This window comes from Aptenodytes patagonicus, chromosome 7 (genome assembly GCF_965638725.1).
Source record: "Aptenodytes patagonicus chromosome 7, bAptPat1.pri.cur, whole genome shotgun sequence".
NCBI lineage: Eukaryota > Metazoa > Chordata > Aves > Sphenisciformes > Spheniscidae > Aptenodytes > Aptenodytes patagonicus.
This window is the reverse complement of record NC_134955.1, coordinates 32,590,144-32,611,492: the sequence shown is the minus strand read 5'-3', so window position 1 is coordinate 32,611,492 and position 21,349 is coordinate 32,590,144. Positions and strand designations below refer to the sequence as shown.

The window sequence follows — 21,349 nt, the reverse complement described above, 5'->3', positions numbered from 1 at the left end:
GGAGGGACTCAGTGGGGGACACAGTCAAATGTTTTGCCATTCTGTTTGGATTTGATTGTGTTTCCATTTTTCAGAAATGGAGAACAAATGTTTTTACCTCACAGTAAAAATAAAAAAGCCTTCTAGGAAATAGTTTGGAATATGAGTATAATTTTTTCAGCATTTTACATTGGCATATGTAAAATCCTGTAAATGTACACATAATGTACTTTTTACCTTTTGTGTGTGACATAGACAAAAATGTGCTCTCATGAGCTGGATTTGAGTGAGTGACTGAAAGAACATTCAGGTTAACGTGTAGATATTTAAAGTAGTCCTTTTCTTCTAACCTGACTAATATAAGTCACAGTCAAGTAACCTTCTCAGTTACTTAATTGAAGATGAAGAGGCTGGCTGAGAACATGTATTTGTAGCTGGAGGTACTGCTAGTGCCATGGAGAACAAACTGCTCTGTGCAGGAGGATCCTGCACTGATTACCTGCAGCAGCCAGGACATCTCACCCTTGCTGTGTAGGCATGCTTGAAGGTTTCATCTTTTCCTGTAGTTCAAGGAAATGGTTTTCCCTTTCTTACCCCAACACATCCCACCTGGACACGCTCGACCTGTTCTGCTGTACTAACCTTGTTTGCCACTTGCCATCACCCTTATTTTCTCTTATCATCTCTGGGCTGTGCTTGTCACACAGATGCTTTTTAGCCTTCTATGCTTGATTGGGATCATGCCGAATGGTGGCATTTTGATGCAAAACTTGTTAATTTTTTTAGATTTTGGATTTATAGATATGCCTGGAATGTACCAAAAAGCCCCAATGTCCACCAGGGTCTAAAGTGTGTGGCTTATAGTTAGTCAAATACGTGAACTACAGAGTGCTTTGTCCCTTTAATGTTGCATTAGTGATGACTTTCATGCAAGAAATTATTTGTTTACCCTTAAGGGACAATTTTGATACGTATCATTGATCATTTTAGAAGAAATCATTGCAGTACTGGAAGACTGATGTGAATTACGTAGCTGTTTATTTTACTGTATATGAACTAAAATGTTTACACATTGTGGATGGGTTTTTTTAAATGTTTACTTATACATGAAAGTATAACTAGAGAAAAAAATATGCCCAGGTTTTCCCAGAAATCTTAATCTGTTTTACAAAATGCTGACTGCTGAATTGTAGAGGGAAAACAAATAACCTGATGAGTTATGGAATTTAGTCTGGGACTATATGCCAGCTCGAGAAAGAGTTGAATGCTTGAAACGAAGGGCAGGCTCCTCCAATACCTATGTGGCTAAGTGAAACACTTGAATTGTCTTTGAAAAAGTAAGTCTGCCGTTAAAAAAATGGCTCTAACTATTATGCCAATACATACTTGTTGAAAGCCGATAGGATGTAGGCTCCTAAGGGCCTTTCAGTTTGAAAATGGAACAAAGGAGTCTAAGTCATTTTGGCATTTTTGAAACTCATGTCCAGCATCATCCTTTAAAAATAGAGAAAGGTTGTCTGTAGGACACCTTTTTGTTGCATTAGTATTTTGTCTGGGGTTGACATCCTCTATAGTCAAAATACGTAACAAATCTATCTAGGGGAAATTCTCAAAAGCATGAATGGTTATTAGCCTGCCATGGCCCAGTAATAATCCGAGGGAAATGTCCATGTCTTTGTGTATTCAGGGAGGCAAAGGGATGCAGACAACTAGAGAAAAGAAAAGGAGAAGCAGGCAAGGAGGTGCATTGTTTTGCTCTCAGAATTATTACTTTAGAATAGCAAATTACAGACAGCATACAAATACCCAACAATTTAGTTTCATAAAAGGGAGCATTCTAAACCAGCATAATCCATATAATTACTCCAAAATAGATTTAAGACAAAAATGTGCATTTAATAACCAGATGATAAAATTGAAGAGATCTTCGTGGAAAAAAAATTTCTAGTTGAATCTAAGCCAACCTGGGGACCTACTTATCTTCATTCCTGATAGCCACTGATAGCCTTCCTGCAGAAAGGATAACAGCAAGCTGATAACCCCCCCCTATTTGTTGTTGCTATAGATCAACTTTTCTTACGTTATTTTAATACTAAGAAAGCAATTAAGCCCCATCAACAGTGTGGCTGTTTTCATTAGCGTGTGCTTTGGCAGGGCGTGTTGCGGGTTTTGTATGGAGCTCTCTCCTCAGGGAGGAATTAATTGTGGTCAAACTGGTCTGTATTTATGGGCAATTATATTTTTCCTTAATACCAGAACTTAACCCAGCCAGCTATTGCCCAGCCAGGACAGCTTGATGTGGTGACAGGTCAAAGCGTCCTCTGGCCTAGATGAGCAACTCTGGTGCTACGGAGCAGGTAACAGAATCATGCCAAAAGGCTGGAGGCAGCCAACTTCCTGACCCCATTTTATAAGCCTCAGAAGTGTAAGAGTTGGAAGAGTGATTAGCAGGTGGAGGTGCCCATGGCCTCCCATGGTACCCACCTTCCCATGCTGGCTCCGATGGCAATCCAGCAGTGCAGGCACTCTTTCTCCTGCAGTGAGGGATTCGGATGACCTAGAAGGTCCTGTGCAAGGGAGTCCCTCAGGGTGGGAACCTCACTTGAACCCCTCTTGAGTGCCATGTGGCCCAAAAGGCATAAGCTGGCCATCCCTGCAAGTAATGCTTCAGATGGGCATTACCAACAACTGTCTAGCTCCTGAGCATCTGCAAACGTTTGAAAATCGCTTTTTTGTTGCCCATGGTAAGCCTGCTGTACGCTTTTCTGCTTTGCTGTCACTGCTCTGTTTCCTGGACTTGATTGCATATCCTGAATCAGTGAGTTTTCTGCAAACTTACATCTGAAATGGTCGTGAAATAAACACATCCTTACCATTTTGTGTTTACGTTTCAAACAAGGGATAAATCTGTTCTCCCTTGGCTTACCTGTCTAGATTGGGGGCCACAGTTCTGTTTCCTATGGGCTGGAGGAAGAGCAGGAGAACAGTTTAACCATGTTAAAATAAATATCTTGTACTGTTTAAATTGTTTGTGCTTCATTGATCTATTTATGGTCTACTCATGAGGCCACAAGTCTGTTGGCCTTTTCTGTATTTTTCTGGAGGCTTCTGTGATACCGGTTTTGACTGATGTATCTAAGTGCTTGTTGTTTACTGGGAACCGATATCCTCAGGGGAGCCTTGCAAGACCAGCTGTTCCTGGTATTTGTGAGGTCCAGGTCTAAATCTAAGGAGAGTTAGTCACAGCATCAAAAGCATCTCTGGCAGAAATGCAGTCATTTGGCTAGACCAGCGTTCTGGGATTTTGTAGGTATAATTTGAAGAAAGGTTTTTATTTTCAATGGGACATAGAGGGAAAGCTGGAGATGCTGATTGTGGCTTGCCATGTTAGATAGGGAAGGGTGTCTAGAAGGAAGATGAGATGTAACTGGTGTGAGAGATGCTTCTTTAAGAAGTGGGTCGATAATTTGTCATGCTGTACTGCACTTTATCGTAAGGCTATCATCTCCACATCTGTGACATGCCTCTCTGTGTGTTTTCAAATTTAAATGCATAGAAGACCCTCATGACTTTCAGAAGCAAATATCAACTCTTGCTTTAATCTCTTCTCCTCTCACAGACCAGCTCCTGGCAGCAAATTGCTGGTTTAGCCATAATCTGGCAGCCTTTGCTTAAAGTTTGCAGCACGCATAGTCACAGTCATGGCGTGAAGCTGTGTGAGCTCATTGTCTGAGACTGGAGCATTGAAGCTGTGTGCAGCGTTATAAGAAGAATGGGTCAAATAAAGGACATGGTCCTTGATTGAAAGAGCTTAGTATCTCTGGGCCCTACAAAAGGGACCTGCCCAGTACTAGACAGTACTGAACAAATGCTGAGTAGTATCTTGTAAAGATAAAGTTACTTGATTGGGATCTTGGTTTCAAATTTGCATGGCCTTGTCATAGACTGATCGTGTTGGCACAAGACAGTCTGTGAGTAAGCTGGCAAGAGAATGTACATATTGCCCTTTCAATTTGTTCTCTCAGGTTGGAAATAGTATTCTGAGTTACCTGCCTTGAGACGTGCCGTGGTTGCTCTGGGCATAATGCTAGCAAAATTTGCAAAGCACTGACAGGTTTCAGTCTGTGAAAGTAAAGCCAGAAATGAGCATTTACAGAGGAGAGACTCTGCACAGGAGAGTAGCACTGGGGCACTCCATTGGCAGGAATTAGTATTAATGTTCAACACACTATGAAGTTGTATGGTGTTTTATGTTTTCAAAGTGCTAGGTAAACATCAGTTCATTAATCTTTACAACCCTGCTGAGAGACACCTGAATATTATTACTATACTTTTTTCAGCCGTATAATTGACTTGCAGGAACATTATATGGTCTTTCCAAAGCTGTACAGCAACGTACCAGAACTGAAGCTTGGACATACCTGATGCCAAGCTCCAGTGTACTAGATGAAGAAGTCCAGATACAATGAGCAGCAGAAAAGGACTTTGTGAGTCAGAAATGTAAAAGATGATGTTCAGGTGTATGCGTGGACTCATACAGACTTCAGTGGAAAGTATGTTCACATATTTCAGAGTAGCATTTGGACCATTTAGGTTCTGTAAGCATAATTTATTTTTTGCATACCTATCATTGTTTTCCACATCTATGTTCTTATTCCTTGGGACTGGGTTTTACAGGCTTATCCTCTTGCTCCTTGTACATTTTCTCCACTCGCTTCTACTCTTTCTCCCTTCTAACTGCAAAGGAGGAACAAACCTGAGCTGGCGGAGGAGAGTGTGCAGCTCTGCACATCTGCACTTGCCTCTGTACATGCAGCATAAGCTACTGCTAATTGGAGTGTGAACAGGCCGGAAAGTTTATTTCAGAATAAAGCACTATGTTGGACAGAATCTGCTGAGCTTGTGAGATACCACAGCTGCAAATAGTGACCAGCCATGCTTTCGACTGGCTTCAGCAGAGTCGTGACAGTGCTATTAGCAGTGCAGTCAGTACAAGACCCCAAATGCTGACCACAGCAAGAGAGGAGAAGGCTCAGCCAGCACTGGCGGGGCGGTGTGGTTGCAGTTGGCTGAAGAAACTTTCTTTGCAGGTTTTGACCACAGAATATGAGGTATGGCCACAGGGTTATTCTATGTATATCACTGGGGGGAGGAGGAGGAAAGAAAGAATAAAAGAAGTTGGCCTTTCTAGAATATTTTATCTCAAAAATGCTTTTCTCAAAACATCTCTCAGAATTGCTTGTGTGTGTGCTGATCTACGGCTTGCAATTTAATTCCTTATGGAAAAACTTACATCACAAAAAATTGCAGTTGCTGTTGGCACTCTCCTTGACAATGCCGAGTGGCCAGGAGGAGGAATAAGTAACCCTCCCAATCTCTGTGAAGTCCCTCCAGGGAGTTTTGGCATAGGGGTAGTCCAGAAGAAGCTTTACAAGGTTCCTGCCTGTACTTTGCTTTTAGCTGAAGCATAGATATTCTGTCTCTCTCACCCTTTTTGTCAGTAAATATTGATAATAAAATGCGCACCTGATGGGGAAAAGAGTAAGGGAAGAATGGTCAATGCCAGCTGAGTTTTACAAGTAGCACAAGAGCCTGCATTGTTTCTTGATTATACTTCATTTTGGAATTTCTTGTGGTCGAGATACCTAGCCTGGCAGTCCTGAGAGGACAGATCCAGTAAAGGCTTCCCAGTAGTCCACCGAAGACAGTTCTTTTCCAGTGTAACTCTTGGTTTGGGACTTGCTAATTGTACGTGTTCATAGAAAATACAAGGCCACTTGGGAGGCCTTTGCTATGCAGAGTTGATTGGATTTGTGATTTTTTTTTTTTTTTTTAATATGGCCTTTGGAAGAGTATTTTGTATTGCTATAAATACTACACAGATCTCGTCAATACATGTATTCAGTATTGTTATGTTTAATCAGGTGTCATGATTAACCATCATTGTTTCCAGTCCCACTTCTACACATCACTTCCATGCTTGTTCTTGCAGTGGGGACCATACGTGAGCAATCCAGCAAATTACCCTCTGACCTGTGGTCCTGAGGAGGGATTTTATGGGTATCCAGAGACAAAGCCGTGGATTCCTGTATTTTTATCTCATTTTTAGTGCCTGCCTCTCTATGTGACAAAACGTTTTGTTAGACAGAAGTGACTTTTGTCTCATTTTTTCTCCTGGGTTTAATATGATCTCTTTTGGAACTGACTTTCTTTACTTGTTTCTGTTGTACTATTCTTTAGATGAATTTGCTGTAGTACTTCCAAAACATTTTTTTCTTCAAAACTTTTGTTCCTCTCAATACATTCTGTATCTTTTGCTGCTTACATTTCCCCTCTCTTATGTGATTCAGTTTAATTCATAAGGTCATAACTTTAACCCATTCGGTTTTGGGTGGGTTGTTTTCCTGTGGGAGGACAGAAGTAGTTCAGATTATAGGTGTTCATCCATCTTTTCCTCTTGAGTCCAGGCTTTTTTATCTGATTGCATTTGAGATCCACAGAAATAAAGATTTTCCTTTGCCCCCCCAGTAAAACAGAAGTGAATGCATTTATAAAAGGCAAGGTCTATAGCACAGTAAAAAGCTCGGCATTCCCACTAGGTCTTACAAATACTGTGAGAGTAGGCTGGTGAGCTGGCTGTGCCGGGATGGGCGACAGACACCGCTCCACAGCTGTCCCCCGGCTGATGGTGTGGCGGTCGGAGCGCCGTGTCCGCTCTGTCACCATCTTTCTCAGGAACTGTTGGTGCGAGATGCTGATGAGTCATCGAGGAAAACCAGGAGCGTCGCACATCTGAGCGTGTTCCTCATGAATGCGTGGTCCTGAGGTGAAAGTGAAAAATAAATCGATGATAAACAAGGCCTTTCCTCCCTCCGCCTTGCCACACCTCTTCTCAGATACAACCTGATGGTGTGACCTGTTGTATTTTACCGTGACATTGTAATTCCGTGTGTTCATTTCTTGGGACCTTTTCGTCTCGCTTCTCCTGTACCCCGTGAGTGACTTCAGCGGAGACGTTGTCCCTCTCTCTCCCGTGTTTCTCCCCGGGCGGGGAGAGGACAGTGCCTGCTCCTGTGTTTACTGTCGTTATCTGCAAAATTAGTTACATCTTAAGATCGTGAGCGGCGCGTCCAAAACAGGTGCGGGCTCCATCGGATTCGCCGTCAGCCTTGCCTGCCGCAACTCGCAGCCTCCGGTAAGCTGGCGCCGGGCGGGTGTCGGGTCAGGACCTCCGAGCCTGGGAAAGACGCTGGGCTGTACCCAGAGGAGGGCCGCTGACCGCGGCTGCCGAGGAGCCGCCGAGCCCGGCCGGGCGGGGGAGCGGGGCGAGCCGCCGCGCCCTGCCCGCCGCGGTGCTGCCTCCTATTCCGCGGGCAACACCACCACCTCCCGGCGGCGCGGGGCGGCTGCCCGCCCTGCCCGCCCTGCCCGCCGAACCCCTGCCGCAGCCCAGGCACGGCCCAGCTGGCTGGCGGGCAGCCCCGGCGTTGTTTCCCGTCGGAGACTGTGTCAGGGCTGATGCTCGGTGAGCTCAACCTCCCAGCCGCGACCCAGAGGTTTGGGGCAAGGAGGAGGGAGAATGGGAAAAAGGTGCAACGAGGGAAGGAGCAATATGTATTTTAAATGAGAACGTGATCTGGAAGTGTTTGAAGAATGTTTGTAATCCTAGGGAATTTTCTTTTAATTTTAATAAGCGTTGATTTACCATAAAATCCATGTGGAATGGTCCCTGTTCTGTGCTCAGTGCCGGGACTTTTTCAAGTAGGTTTCCAGCAGATACGCTCGCATCTACAAAACCAGCATTTGCTCTCCATCACTGCTCGTCGAAACGTAACTGTTGCCCTGACATCCCTGTCAGTCAGCTTGCTGCTATAATGAAATTCAGAGGCAGGACTGTCTGTATTTGCACAGCGCTTACTGGCGGGACCCGGAGGATATTACAACATAAATGTGAAACAGTTGTTATTACTGGAAAGCAAATACAAAAGTCTTGTAAGCACAAGTGAAATGTGTTTGCCTTTTTTTTTTTTCATTTTAATATTTATAGGAAGGCTTTTTGTTAAAGTATTTACATAATTCTAGTTTCTCCAATCACTTGCGAAACTCTCTTCTCTGAAGATCTTTTAGGACTTCTCTCCCTAAATTTCTGATAAATCAAAATGCTTCCCAAGACCTTACAGAACACTGTTGAGGCTTTAAAAAAAAGCTTTTGCTTTGCACAGAGAGGATTTTGAGTTTTACCTATTTGGAAACTAAAAGTGCCAGAATGTGTTTTGCTGCATTATAAGGCTGGTTCATGCAAATTTGCCCAGGCAAACTGTGCCCACTGAGAAACGTTGTGAGGTCCGAGGCCGTTCCTGCCGCGCTCGCCAGGACACGGCTGAGCTGAGTGCACAAAGCAGCTGATGTGCACGGTGGCACTATTTGAGACCTGTACCAGACTGGGTTTTGTCAGGAGTCAACGGTGACAGTTGACAACTTACCCTCACCCTTGTGAGGTTTCCAGAAGGAAGGGAGTGAGGCTGCTGGGCCTCAGACCAAGGCGTTGTTGGATGGAAATAGGAAAGCAGCAGCGCTGTCTGGTTTGTCCCACTGCTGTCTAGTGTTGCACCACGAAGCTCTCTGAGGAGCTACTTTGAACAAGGCTGATCCTCACTGCACGATGAATGGCTTTATGAAGGCTATGCTTTGTGCTCCTGCTTGGGTAACAACCAAATACGCAGCTGTGTCTGCCCCTGTTCAGGGCCTGTTGCTATCCAAAGTCATCGCTGTTTCGGGGCAGCCCGTCAGCTTTTCCAAGTCCAAACCCATACTTACATGGAAAGGAGTTAAATATAATGTTGGTCTTAAAATTCTTGGAGGGGAAAAAAAGATAAAGAAAGAAAGGAAAATATTTTACTAGATTCTCTCTGTCTTAGTATGGAAATGAAAATGCTTTCTAAAATTCATATAGATATTTTGCAGTTTGAAGCTACACAGTGTTTTGACAGTAGATTGAATTATTTAAACTTAATGGTATTTTTTAACTGCAGCTTTCAGCTTTTTAAAATGCTTCTTACTTTCAGAAGTTATTTGGTAAAATAAACTTGAAGGATTTACCAGACAGGAAATGCAATTTTAAAATGTAGGTATTTAACACAAGTTGATTGTTGTTTTCACTGCTTCTATTATTATGTGCAGCCCTGTGAAATCCATCCAACATAGAAAACAACAAATAATTTACCTATTTTGAACTTGTTAATTATGAATACTAACAGATTTGTGCTTGTTGATTGTTTCAGTGTTATCATTAAATTGTTCTGCACATTTAAAATTTGCACTGATATAGATCTCTGCCCAAATTTGAAATGCAGGAACGAGCTGTTGCCAGCAAAATCAGCAGCTCCTTGCCAGTATAGGCACCTTTAACACATAGTTTAAGGAGCCCTGTTTAAAATACGGCCTCCAGTGTTAGTGCCAATACTATGTCTTTGTTTAGCACGGTAGCAAGTAAGTTGTCAGCAATTGCTGTATGATCGTAATTCATCTGGCATTACCCTTGGCTAAAAGAAATTATATGTGGAACCTTAATCCCGCTGGAGAATTGTCCCTGATTGACTGCTGCTCCGGTATATAGATTCAGTGAGGCCAACTGCACTCCAATGCACCCTGCATTATACGCGATTGAAAGGCCTAGCAGGGAAAGGGGGGAAAAAAGCTGTACAATACAGATTATTTCATTTTCAGGACAAGGAACTCCTGGAGGGAAAAGAGCTACAGATGTCAGGTTATTTCGTTTTCCAGGTAATGTGACTGTTACTGCATTAGCACAAACACTGTGTGTGGTTCTCAATCTTTCCTGAAGAATGAGAGGGAGAAGAGTAGCAACATGTCAGGATGAAGTTGGTTTCCTTGAGAATTTGGTTATGCTAATTATCCTTACCTGTAATAGAGAGGACAGACAATAATGTTGCCACAGTTAACATGAAAGTGTGTGATCTTGTGAAAAAGATAATCTCTTGTGGCCAGAGGTCTTTAGGAGGTTTAAAAATTGAGTGCTTCTGCAAACAGAATTACTGTGGAAATTCATAGGAACCTGGCGTAGGTGAGGACTACAGGGTCAGATCTCCTAGCAAATAAATATTGTGCCAAAATCATTAAAATGCTGTGGCTTTCAGAGCACTTTACTGTCTTGCACCAGTCAGTGACATTTACACCTTTGCAGGGAAACTGTTACAACACTGGTGAGGGCAAGGCAGACCTTGATGTGACAGCCTTTGAAACCCGCCTTGTGAATGAGGACGCAGTGTGACCTGATAGTCATATGCTGAAATACACCAGTCGCTTCTACGTTTTATCGATCTTCCTCTTTCCTGGAGAAGAAAATTTGCTGTTAAAAATACTAATATATGATTGAAATGACAGGAAGATTGTCTTTGATTTAAAGACTGTGTGCATGAATTGCATAGCAGTAAAAATGTTTCAGCCCTAACAAGATCTGACACAGGAATCTTCAAAAGCCCTGATTCCAGCAGTGCTCGGAGTTGCTTCCCTTGCTGTTTTGTTGCTGAATCATTTTGACGGCGTGAGGAACAGCGTCTAAACACTACTATATGGCAGAGAGCCAAACTGCTAAGCTATAAGAGCCACTTCAGTAGTCTGAGTAACGCAAAGGCAGAGCAGCCTGAAAAGCAACTGTAAATTTATGATCAATTGTAGCTGTAAAGGTACATCTTGAGACATCTGCAGTTCTTAGCGATTTGTAAAAGGAGGTAGCTTCAGATGCTACTGCGAAATGCTGTTACTATTGCTGCTGGGAGGCTGGGACTGCAAGGTACAATTTTGCTGCCTCTTGTTACCTTTATAATGGCTCTCAAGGCAACGTGCTCATCTTCTGTGTGTGTTACAGGAGGAACGGGTACAGGTTTGAATGACGCAAAATGTGGAACTGTTAATTTTTTGGGTTTGTGGTTTCCTCCCGTACTTGTAGTAACAGCAGTTTGTTTGGGGTTGCATTTGAGGAGAGACCAAGATTTGGGACAGGTCGCACAGTATGTCTCTAGAGCATGTCAAATTCTAGTCAAGCGACAGAACGGCAGGGGGGATTGCACTGGGGTTATGGTATATTCTGAGTTCTGGAGGGTGCGTGTGTGTTTGGGTCTGTCAGCGTGCTTATTGATGCTAGGCCTGTCTGTACATAGCACAGACCTGATAGCAGCTCAGGTTTTCCAAGGCAGGTGAGGAATGTTTAGCACAAATAAATCATTGTGGCTGCTCCTGTGGTAATACCACTGCTTGGCGTCTCTCAGTGCGAGCAAATAGTGTCTAAGCAGTCAAAGGCGCTGAACATGGGGTGCGAGGGCTGGGCTGACGCTGACGTGACACAGCTCTGTCGAAGCAGAGTGAGAACAAGGCTGAGGTTGGCGTAGCACCAAACGCTTTATATTGGTGCAAGTCAACTGGAAAAAGACCTTTTGCTGGTACTGCTTTTTTTCTAGTTGAGGACCTGGTTTAAGCTGTGCTGGCAGACCTCTTTCACTGGGATTAACTGTGTCCATTAAGAGGTTTGCTAATTCAGCCTTACTAATACCACTGTAGAGCAATCATTTTAAATCCAGGGCTCTCAGCTAGTGGCATCCTTCTGCTCCTCAGCGCTGGCTGCCTGCTTTTAAGTGTTGTTGATGGGAGGGTATTGCAAGCCAGAAGCCTGTCTTCGGGTATGTCTTCTGCTACTTGCTTTCACGCCTTGTAAAGCTACCTGAACTGTTTTCAGATGGGCAGTATTGTAACGAAAGCAGTCTGGCCGTGATATCTCTGAGATCTTATGGTCTAATTTATCTTTGTTACCTGGATAAATTAGCCCACACAGAGCTCTGCACTGTCGTGTCTGATCATTTATTGATTCCTGCCTAGTGAAAATCTCCTTCTACAGGTCTGCATCGAAGAGGGTACGTGCACTTTGGTAGCCTGGCCAATTTGATGAGAAGGTAAAAGTCCCTCCAAATAGCAGTTCAGAAGAAGGAGCTATTAACAGGTTGAAAGTACACAAGGAATTTGGATTTTGCAAATCCAAATCTCCATCTTTCATCTTTCATTTCCGTCTATATTTAAAATGCAGGCAGGAGAGATTGTGTGTGTGTGTTACATGTAAGATACATGTTGGAGACAAAGATCAAATTTACACTGCAGTGCTGATGGTTAAATTGTGAATTTGCAGCCCATTACTTCTTAAGCTATTTCAAAGTCTGTTAGCACTCAGTTGCTAGAAATTCCTGTTCAATTCCTAGTTACAGCACACAAGCAGCTCAGCGGCTCTGGTGTGTTGCCCTCTGCCTGGTCTCGTTCCCTGAGCTGGTTCCCTCAGCTGCTCATCTTCTTTCCCCACCATGACTATAGGAGCCCGTGGTATTTTCTCTCTCCTTGCAAGGTTATCTTCTGTCACTCTCCCAACACCACAAGTGTCTATCGACACCTTGCAGTGCAGCCACGGGTCTGGGTCATTACTGCCTTTTGTGAAAGCATTTATTAATAGATTTGCTGTTAATTTTGCTTCAGGGCCTGGTGTCAAGGACAACAACGTGCACGAGTCAAACATCATAGTTGTTAATTTTAATAGGCTTTTGATAAATCTCTGATCAGATTCCCATATGGTTTTGTTTACACAGATATGGACACTCATGCAACAGAAGTACAGCATGCTTCCTAAGTGCAAAAGCAACATACAAAACCCAGTGATTAGTATTTATGAGAGACTCATCTCTGAAATAGCAACATTTGGTATAAATGGGCAAGCATACTGAACAGTTTTCTGTAGATAACACTTTGTAAAGGAGGCAGAGGAGGGATGAAGAAATGGTTGGAATGTCACATCAGCCCAAACACTATGATAAATAACCCACACTGTTGTCAGGAAAAGGCAGAGGATCAGAGATTTTTGAACCCATTAAATTTACAAATATTCTGTCCTTGTCATTGTTTCAACACCTTGGAACTTCACGCGCAACTTGGCTCCATGTGCTCCACCTTCCCACCAAGCATCATTTTTACTTCACACAAAGTATTATATTTTCAAATTTTTTATTACAAGAAAAGTAAATTGTAAATTCAAGGACTCAAAAGTTACAAAGATGAACAAAAAGACTCTTTAGAAACTTTGGCTGCTTTAATCAAAAAGGGGTAACACTCCTGCTGCTAATGATTGTTAATAATTCGCAAACAAGATTTAAAGAGAATATAATGTAAAGGAAAATTGCTATTGCTAGAAGCTCTAAGCTGTTGTAGCTTTGATGATGCTCCTTGCTGACACTGAGTGGTGCAATTACCACATACTGATGGAGGAGAGCTGCAATTACCACATTTTCTGAGTCAACTGCTGAGATTTTTTTTTTGGTTGGCATTGGTATTTATTTATGTGCTTATTGTAGGCAAATTCTATAAAGTGCTTCCCCAATATTTGTAATGCAATACTAGGGAGAGACCTAGATATTTCTTTCTATTTTTTTTTCCCCTACCATAAAAATTGGCGCTTTGCATTAAATCCCTACTGTGAGCAGGAGTCTGTACTTCCAACCTAGCTGAAATCACTGTGGGAGTTAGTGGGGGACTCTGTGTAAGAAAAATAGTAGCAGGGAGTGCTGGAGGCCTTGAGAAATTTTGTATGAAATAGTTTTGCCCTTTATCATGGGTGATGTTCGTTTGTTTATTTTTGCAAGCCCGGTGGTAAAAGTGTGAATAATTAATTAACCTTTTTGTCCTAGATTTACCAAGGACCCAGTACTGTTTGGGGAGGGACCAAAACACATTATTTCCATTTAATAGTGTGATTGCTGTGATTGGCAGCAGCTTGAGTGGCTGCTCATACACCTATGCATGTATTCTTATGTCATTTTGACTGCTTGTGATTTTTTTTTTCCCAATCTTGCTTTTCTGATAGAAATATTTAAAGATTGGTCTGAGTTCAGGAGCAAATTGTTTGGAAAATTTGGTGCTAAAATGGGTTCATATGTTTTCAAGAATGAAGTGACAGGAAGGAGAACACATTTTCACCCTTGCATCAAAAGACTGTCTGGACCTTGAGTTTGGAGGTGACTGCCAACAGAGGCTAGGCACGTAGCTTGTTTGCCCATAGCGTGTGTCATGGAGTGTGTAGATAAGGTCTAGGAAGGAGCTGAACATTTCACATTTTTCATACTCCTTTTGTAAAATAAAAAAACAACCACCCTACTACGCAAAAATACTTTTTTTTTAAATCATTAAAATATGTTCAGAGAATATTAGGGTTACATTAACACTGGAAAAAGATGGTAAATAACCAAGCAATCTTAGGTCTCTTCCTGTAGACATGTATATGTGACAAATTCTTTCATAACATGATCAGACAGTATTTTTTAATTTCCTTCTAAGACCTTACTTTCTTCAGTGTTAGTATTTGTCAGTGCAATGTGAGGCTGTGAACAATCTGAGATCCAAAGCATCCCACCTCATCGGCTGTAGTTGCTGGATGGCATCCAGTGATCAGGGCTCAGCTTAGCAACTCCCATGAGAAAGGACAGACTTTAGTCCTTGGTCACTGATGCCACACCTGGGTGACGTGAGACGTCCCATGTCAAATCACTGTGGAGCTCCACTCATCAGTGCTTGCCAGCTCTGCCATCTCAGGACACTCAGCAAAAAATGTAGTTGTCTTACCAGGCCTAAAAAGAAACACAAAGATGCACATTTGCTGAAGTTTCAGAAATACTCTTGTATTTTTTATTTGTATACATATATGTCTGTGTGTATGTACATATGTATGCCTTGTCAGGGACATGCCCAATCTACTGGATGACAAGCAGACCCCGGTGGTCCTGGCTCCTTTGTCCAGAACCAGCGGCACAGTCTCCACTCCAGGCAGCAGATCTTTAGAAATCGCTGGAGGAGGGTACGTCGTTCTGTCTGCCTTTGCCATTTCACACAGCACGTGGAAGATGGGCGAATCTGATTATAGATGGCTCTACATTTTCCAAGTAAGTCCTGGATTTTCTGAAAGAGGTAGAACAACTTAGGTTGAGTAGAAAAGGTATCAAATACAGTGGTGGTGACTCACCTCATTAACTGCGTCTTGCCGATGGCCTCACACCTTGTGAACTTTTTTTTTAATTTATCTTTTCATGGCTGGCCACTCATTTGTCATGTTGACAGGCAATGGCCTTCTGAGAACATTAGCTACTATTATGGGATCACTGAGGCCAAACAGAAAATGGAGAAAATAGCAAGAAATATAAAACTGCTAGTCTTTCTCTAAACCAGGTAGCTGGAAAAATGGTCATTGTGAGTCTGTTTGCACACAGAAATACAGCTATCCTGTTGGTATTAAGCAACTTAATCTACTTCAGCTTCAAAGAAGAGCCTAAAGCAAAAAGATATATTTCATTATAGGTGAGGAGGATACATGTTCACAGGCTGTTGACTATCCTTGAACTGAGCATAGTGACTCAGAGGAAATGTAGATGTGTGGAGAGGATCATAGAGGAGATTGGAGCCATTCCTCTACCTGGATCGAGCAACACTTTCTATTACGAAAACACGCCCAACTATTTGTTTTCAGAAGATCTCAAATGCCCTGTTAGTGTTTAGTGGAAACATGTCAAGGTCAAGGGTTTCCCTCAGGTGTCCTCTGAAAGAGCTTGTGAAATGTGAAGTCTGAAAATCAGCCAGAAAAGATCTTTTTAGGAAAGTTAGTTATGTGAGGACCATCCGTCGGGCTTAACCTACAGGAGAGGTTAAGATGAAGTTTTCTGGAAAACTTACAGATAAAGCAATCTGTGTCTTTGTCTGATAGAGGAGAGTCTTGTAAAGGATTCACTCAAGTCTTCACCGTGTCTTATAAGCATAAATCTGAATTTTCTTATTTGAGGAAGAGCACGAGTAGTATTTCTAGGTGGGCAAAAGTAGCTTGCAGTGATGGAAACAGCCACAAGCAGAGGCAAAGCCAATGTGTTAGGGCAACCATAAAAATTGAAGGTGTTGTGGGAGATGGCAGTAAAGAGTTTTCATTATGATTGAATATTAATTAGTGACATGGCTATTAATGATGACAGTAATTAACAGAGGAAGGAAAGACTTGTCATTGTCCCAAGGGTGAGTAATCAGTCTTGGCAGGTGATAAATAATGGTTCAGCAAACTCAACAGAAAGATAATCTGTCTGCCTCAGGACAACTGGAGAACAGCTATAAAATCTTCCAGGCTCTTGGCAACATTCAGGAATGACTTCATGTTTTTAACAGAGAGAAATTAAAATCCCTGATTTCAAGTGCTGCTTATATTCCGGAGTGGCTGATCATAGGAGTTCTGGTTGACTCCGTGCCTTCAGTTTACTTGCCCCTTCAAACCTTTCTTTTTTAATCTGAATAACAGGGGGAAGAAAGACTGGGGAACCAGCTTTCGGCATTACTTGAATTTTTCATTGTAGTTTGATGAAAATTGAATAGATTCCTCAAAAGAGGCGTAGAGACAGAAAAGTGCTGGCACCATTGCCAGAGGCATCGGTTAGACGTTCTGCAAGGTACTGCCTGCAGTTCTGGTGACCCCAGTGCAAAGAAATGGAACTTAAATTTGAAAGGTTGCTGAATGGTAAAGTAAAGGGAGAGACGATCTTATGAGGAGATTAAAAGAGTTTGGTTGGTTTAGTGAAATGGAGGTAGGGAGGCAATGTGTCAGCCCTGCGTAGAAACACTCAGGAGGAACTACCGAGGAAGAATAATTCTTTCTGTTAAATGATAATACAGGTATGACATCAAATGCATATAAATGGAGTGGGACTTAATCCTACATTAAGTATTCCTGTATATCTGGAAAGGGATCATGCAGAATGCACTTCCACCTCCCTTGAGCAAAGCAATGCTCTAGATGATTTTCAGGTATCAGCTGTCACGTCACTTGGTAATAAGATGCCTAAGAGATCACTGCAAGCCTGTAATCTGAGACCAAAATCAGGAGAAATAGTGGACTTTTTAGTTTGGGGGATGAACAGAAAAACCAAGAAAGATTCTGGTTAACTTGAACAAAGACAGCATTTTGTGAGGTTTTGTTTTGTTTCTGACAATACAGAAGCACTTCAGTTTGAGTCTTCTTGAAATGGTTTTCTGACCTCAAATGTTGTGTTCTATCTTAGGATATATTTGTTTTGTAGAAGGCAAAAGGGAACATCCATGTTTATAAAATAGAATGTTTTATTAACAAAGTTGTCAAAACAACAGTTACTGACTCTGAACATTTTCCCCATATGTTATTCAGCTAGCACTGTTCACTGGATGTGTTCTCATCTAGCAGGTAGTTTTGGACCCCTCAGACATCTTTTTCTGAATAAATCATCCCTGGAGGTATTTAAAAGACGTGTAGATGAGGCACTTAGGGACATGGTTTAGTGGACATGGTGGTGTTGGGTTGACGGTTGGACTCGATGATCTTAGAGTCTTTTCCAACCTCAATGATTCTATGATTCTATGATAATTTACTCTTCACAAAAAAATGATGTGACTTTAGGCTGCACCTGGCAAGCTGGTTTCAGTAGAGACAGGAAAGTGCTGGCACCATTGCCAGAGGCATCGGTTAGACACTCTACAAGGTACTGCCTGCAGTTCTGGTGACCCCAGTGCAAAGAAATGGAACTTAAATTTGAAAGGTTGCTGAATGGTAAAGTAAAGGGAGAGACCATCTTAAGAGGACATTAAAAGAGTTTGGTTGGTTTAGTGAAATGGAGGTAGGGAGGCAATGTGTCAGCCCTGCGTAGAAACACTCAGGAGGAACTACCAAGGAAGAAGAATAATTCTTTCTGTTAAATGATAGTACAGGTATGATATCAAATGCATATAAATTGCATATTAATAAACTTAGGCTGGGAAGTTACAAAAAGAGTTCTATCCATCAAAAAAAAGAAAAAAAGGGTTCAGGAATAACTTTCCAAATAGGATAATGGCAACTTAAATTGCTCCTAGGTGGAGTTGGGAGGTATGGAGAGTAACCATAGAGCTGAGAATACAAGCTTGTAAGATCGGTCCTTTAGTGTCTGGTTTGTTGATACCTACAGGGCAGATTGAGACAATGCCCAGCTGCTGCTTGTTGGTCACATCTGTTAGCCCAGTATTTAAGCAAAAGCAGATGCTTCCCTTATCTTCAGGAGCTCTGCTGATTTCCTGCAGGGGACAAGTAACTTGTTTCCCTTGCCTTGGGTGGGGGAGGAAGGAGGTCAGGTCCATTTTCCTGCTTGCCACTGAAGCCTGACTGACGAGGGTTTACTGGTGCTCCTCGCAGAGTTGTGGGTCAACCTGTGTTGTCGCGGGGAGCGGGAGCTGCCGTCCCCTTCTGCATGGGGTAGAGCCCACATTTCTAGTGGGAATTCCACCTATATGGGAGAGTCACTCAGACCCAAAGATATTGCAGGGACCTGGGACGCTAGCAGTGCCTCTTGTTTCTCTGTGGCACATCATACTTGTGACTCCTGTCCTTCATTGTATTTAAGGTTTGTTGAGGCTGTGGGGATGCTCTGGGCCTGTGGAAAGCAAAATGTTCTTCAGACCTTTTCTGGAACAGGCATCACATGGGTTATGCTATTTCTTGAAGTACGCACCACGTCTGAACTCAGAAGCACTCCAGGCAAATAAGATCCTCCGGGGTTTGTTTAGTAAGCCTGAACCATACGGTTGATCAGTTCCTTTTTGTATGCTATCTTCAACTGATATATCACAAAGCGTAGCACTAAATATTACCGGGGCTATTAGCCTACTGTATATGAATGCAAGTATTTCTCAACAAATTGACTATACGCAGAGAAGGGCTTGGTGTTATGTCTGCATCCAGACATGGCATCGTTAGGTTGCAAGCTGCCATAACTTGGCATGGACTTGCTCAGTTGCCTCCAAGTGCCTTTGCTGATTGCCTTTGACTTTGGACAAGTCATGTTAGCTGACTTGTACACACCATTATGTTTCATTTTAAGCTTAACTTTCTGAGTATGGGGTTTAACTAAATTTTGCTGCCCTGTCACATTGTATTTTGATAAAAGGCCTTAGCTTCTACTGAACAGCGACAAGTTTTCTACTTCTGTGATTTCCATGCAAGCAACAGAGGTTGTGTACATGCAGAGGATCAATCCTAGAGATCTTTACGCTGTTTATAAGATAGCAACAAGCTTTGTACTACTTGATGGGCCCTGAAAACCTAATAAACTACCTGATGGGCCTTAAAGACTCACTTCTCTGCTCCTGGCCACCATGCTGCTGGTGCGATCACTAGCAAGTGACAGCTCAACAGTGTCTTGGTTACAGGCACACTGAATCCCACTTCCGTCTCCAAGACATTGCTTGTCTTTGACATAAGGGAGACTTTCCTCTGTCTTTTTTTGACTGATAACTCAGTTCTGTTCTTTTAGATTATTGCCTCTGACATTACAGGTGCAAGGTGCAATGCTCCTTCATCTCCTTGCTAGCTAGTGCTTGCAGAAATGTTACTCCCTGTATGCTGAGGTGAGAGAGAAGCAACTGGGAGAGAACAAGTTACATGGAACCATTAGAGTAATATCTGACTTAAAGTATATCAAGGCTCCTATCACACAGAATACTTCTTGGGACTTAGTACCTGTCAATAACTATATAAATACAGCGTGGCACAAGAAGGAAAAACATTCTGAAACCTCAGTGGAGATAAAAAGGAAAATGGAATAAAATTCATGTCAGTTCTATTGTATATCTATCTCAATGTTATCTCTCTCTAGGGCTCTAAAACCCTGTGGTCTCAGTGTTTAATGCTTTCTTTACTTTTTTTTTTTTTTTTAAGGTGCTGATATTGTGCAGTGGCTTATGAAGAACCTCAGCATTGAGGATCCAGGTAAGGTGACCACAGCTGGGGAGTTACAGATACTCCATCTGTGTTGTGTGGGCCATTAGACAGTAGATACGTCTAAAATACCAGTAGAACAACAAGGTTGATTTAAGCATTGGAGGGAAGGAGAAGGGAAAGAGATAAGAATCAACATCTTAATTAAGGCTAATGCCTTACACTGCAACACACAGAAAGCACTTTGTAGGAGTCTTAGCCTGTCTGTGAAATCGTTGCTACCTAAGAAAGCCTGATTGATTTTAAGGTTGTTCCCAGACTTAGAAAAGAAGTTGGTGGATGTGTGTGGTTAAGCAGGCAAAGGCAGCGACAGGTTTTTGTGATGTGGGGAAAGGTAGCCATGACTGACGGGACATACTGGCCAAGGATGACACAGACACCATCATGGGATCAGATGATGGCTGCTAATTTATCACAGAAGATAGATAAATGGATAATCAGCCATAAGCAGTAATCAGTGTATGGACCCAGTCCAAATAGTTCATTCCTCAGAGAAACCAAAATCGTTTTGGCACAGTTAAGAACTATTGGGAAAAGAGGAAGAAAAGATCTGCAGGTCCAGAAGTTTCTTTTCCTTTTCTGGAAAGGGAAGATATCCAGCATCTCACCTCCCAGTTTGTTTCTGCTGCCTACTGTCACCATGTAAAAGCAGAGACAGAGGCAGTGTTGTCTCACCCAGGGCATCCCTATACACACATCCCTTTTCATGAGTCCAGTCAAGTCCCAAAGTCTGAATTTCAGCTGCAGACAGTAGCTTTATTATCTGCCTGGGGGCGCATGAGCCACTGATGTGTATTTTGCAACCCTGAGAAAGTTGATGCAGCTTTTGACAGCTGACGTTGGTTGAAAATCTGTGCAGATGTACCTCTGCGGTGGTGAAGGTTGCCCTGGCGGTTGTTGGGTACGTGCTCCCCTTTACCTCAGCACGATTTCCACTAACAAATGGCAATGCTACAGTGTCAGGATTTGTCTTTATGAATAAACATGCTGCTAATGACCTGGTGTTGCAGGTGTTTGTCAGATTTGTTAGAGGCAAGTGGGGTTCACTGATGGAACAGGCTTCTTGTCAGCTGTCACCTGTGGTGGATAATGTGCTTTGAATTGAATTTCAGACTCCAGAGTTGAGCTGGTGTGTGACGTTTTGTAAACATAAAACCAGCAGGTTAAACGTTTGAGCAGTGTTTCATCTGTTTTGTAAGGCTGATTTTTGCTCTCCTGCTTTGCGCGGTTTGGTTGGAAGGCGTAAGGATGCGGTGTGCGTACAGAGAGGCATGTGTGCACCAGGTCTTTGCGTGAGTCATCGCCAGGGCCGCTGCTGAAAGCAGAGTGTGCAGTGCGCATCTTCCTGACACATCCCTGCTGTTTTCTCTCTTTCACAGGGGAAGCAATACACTTGGGAAGTCTTATCGCTGCACAGGGTTATGTCTTTCCGATCTCAGACCATGTCCTTACCCTGAAAGATGATGGGACGTTCTATCGTTTTCAGGTTGGTGAGCCCTCTGCCTTCCTTGTGGCCCC

At 42.7% G+C, this 21,349-nt stretch overlaps 1 protein-coding gene across 5 annotated transcripts in view; it reads left to right on the top strand.

Annotated features, from left to right (window-relative positions):
* Window positions 1-21,349, top strand: part of RGS6 (regulator of G protein signaling 6) — a 293,786-nt gene that overhangs the window by 201,824 nt on the left and 70,613 nt on the right. For all 5 annotated transcript variants that reach the window (XM_076344752.1, XM_076344748.1, XM_076344750.1 and 2 more), the window contains 2 exons: window positions 19,772-19,822; window positions 21,211-21,317. In XM_076344752.1, the coding sequence (XP_076200867.1) occupies window positions 19,772-19,822; window positions 21,211-21,317 (158 nt within the window). The remainder of the gene's footprint in view (window positions 1-19,771; window positions 19,823-21,210; window positions 21,318-21,349) is intronic.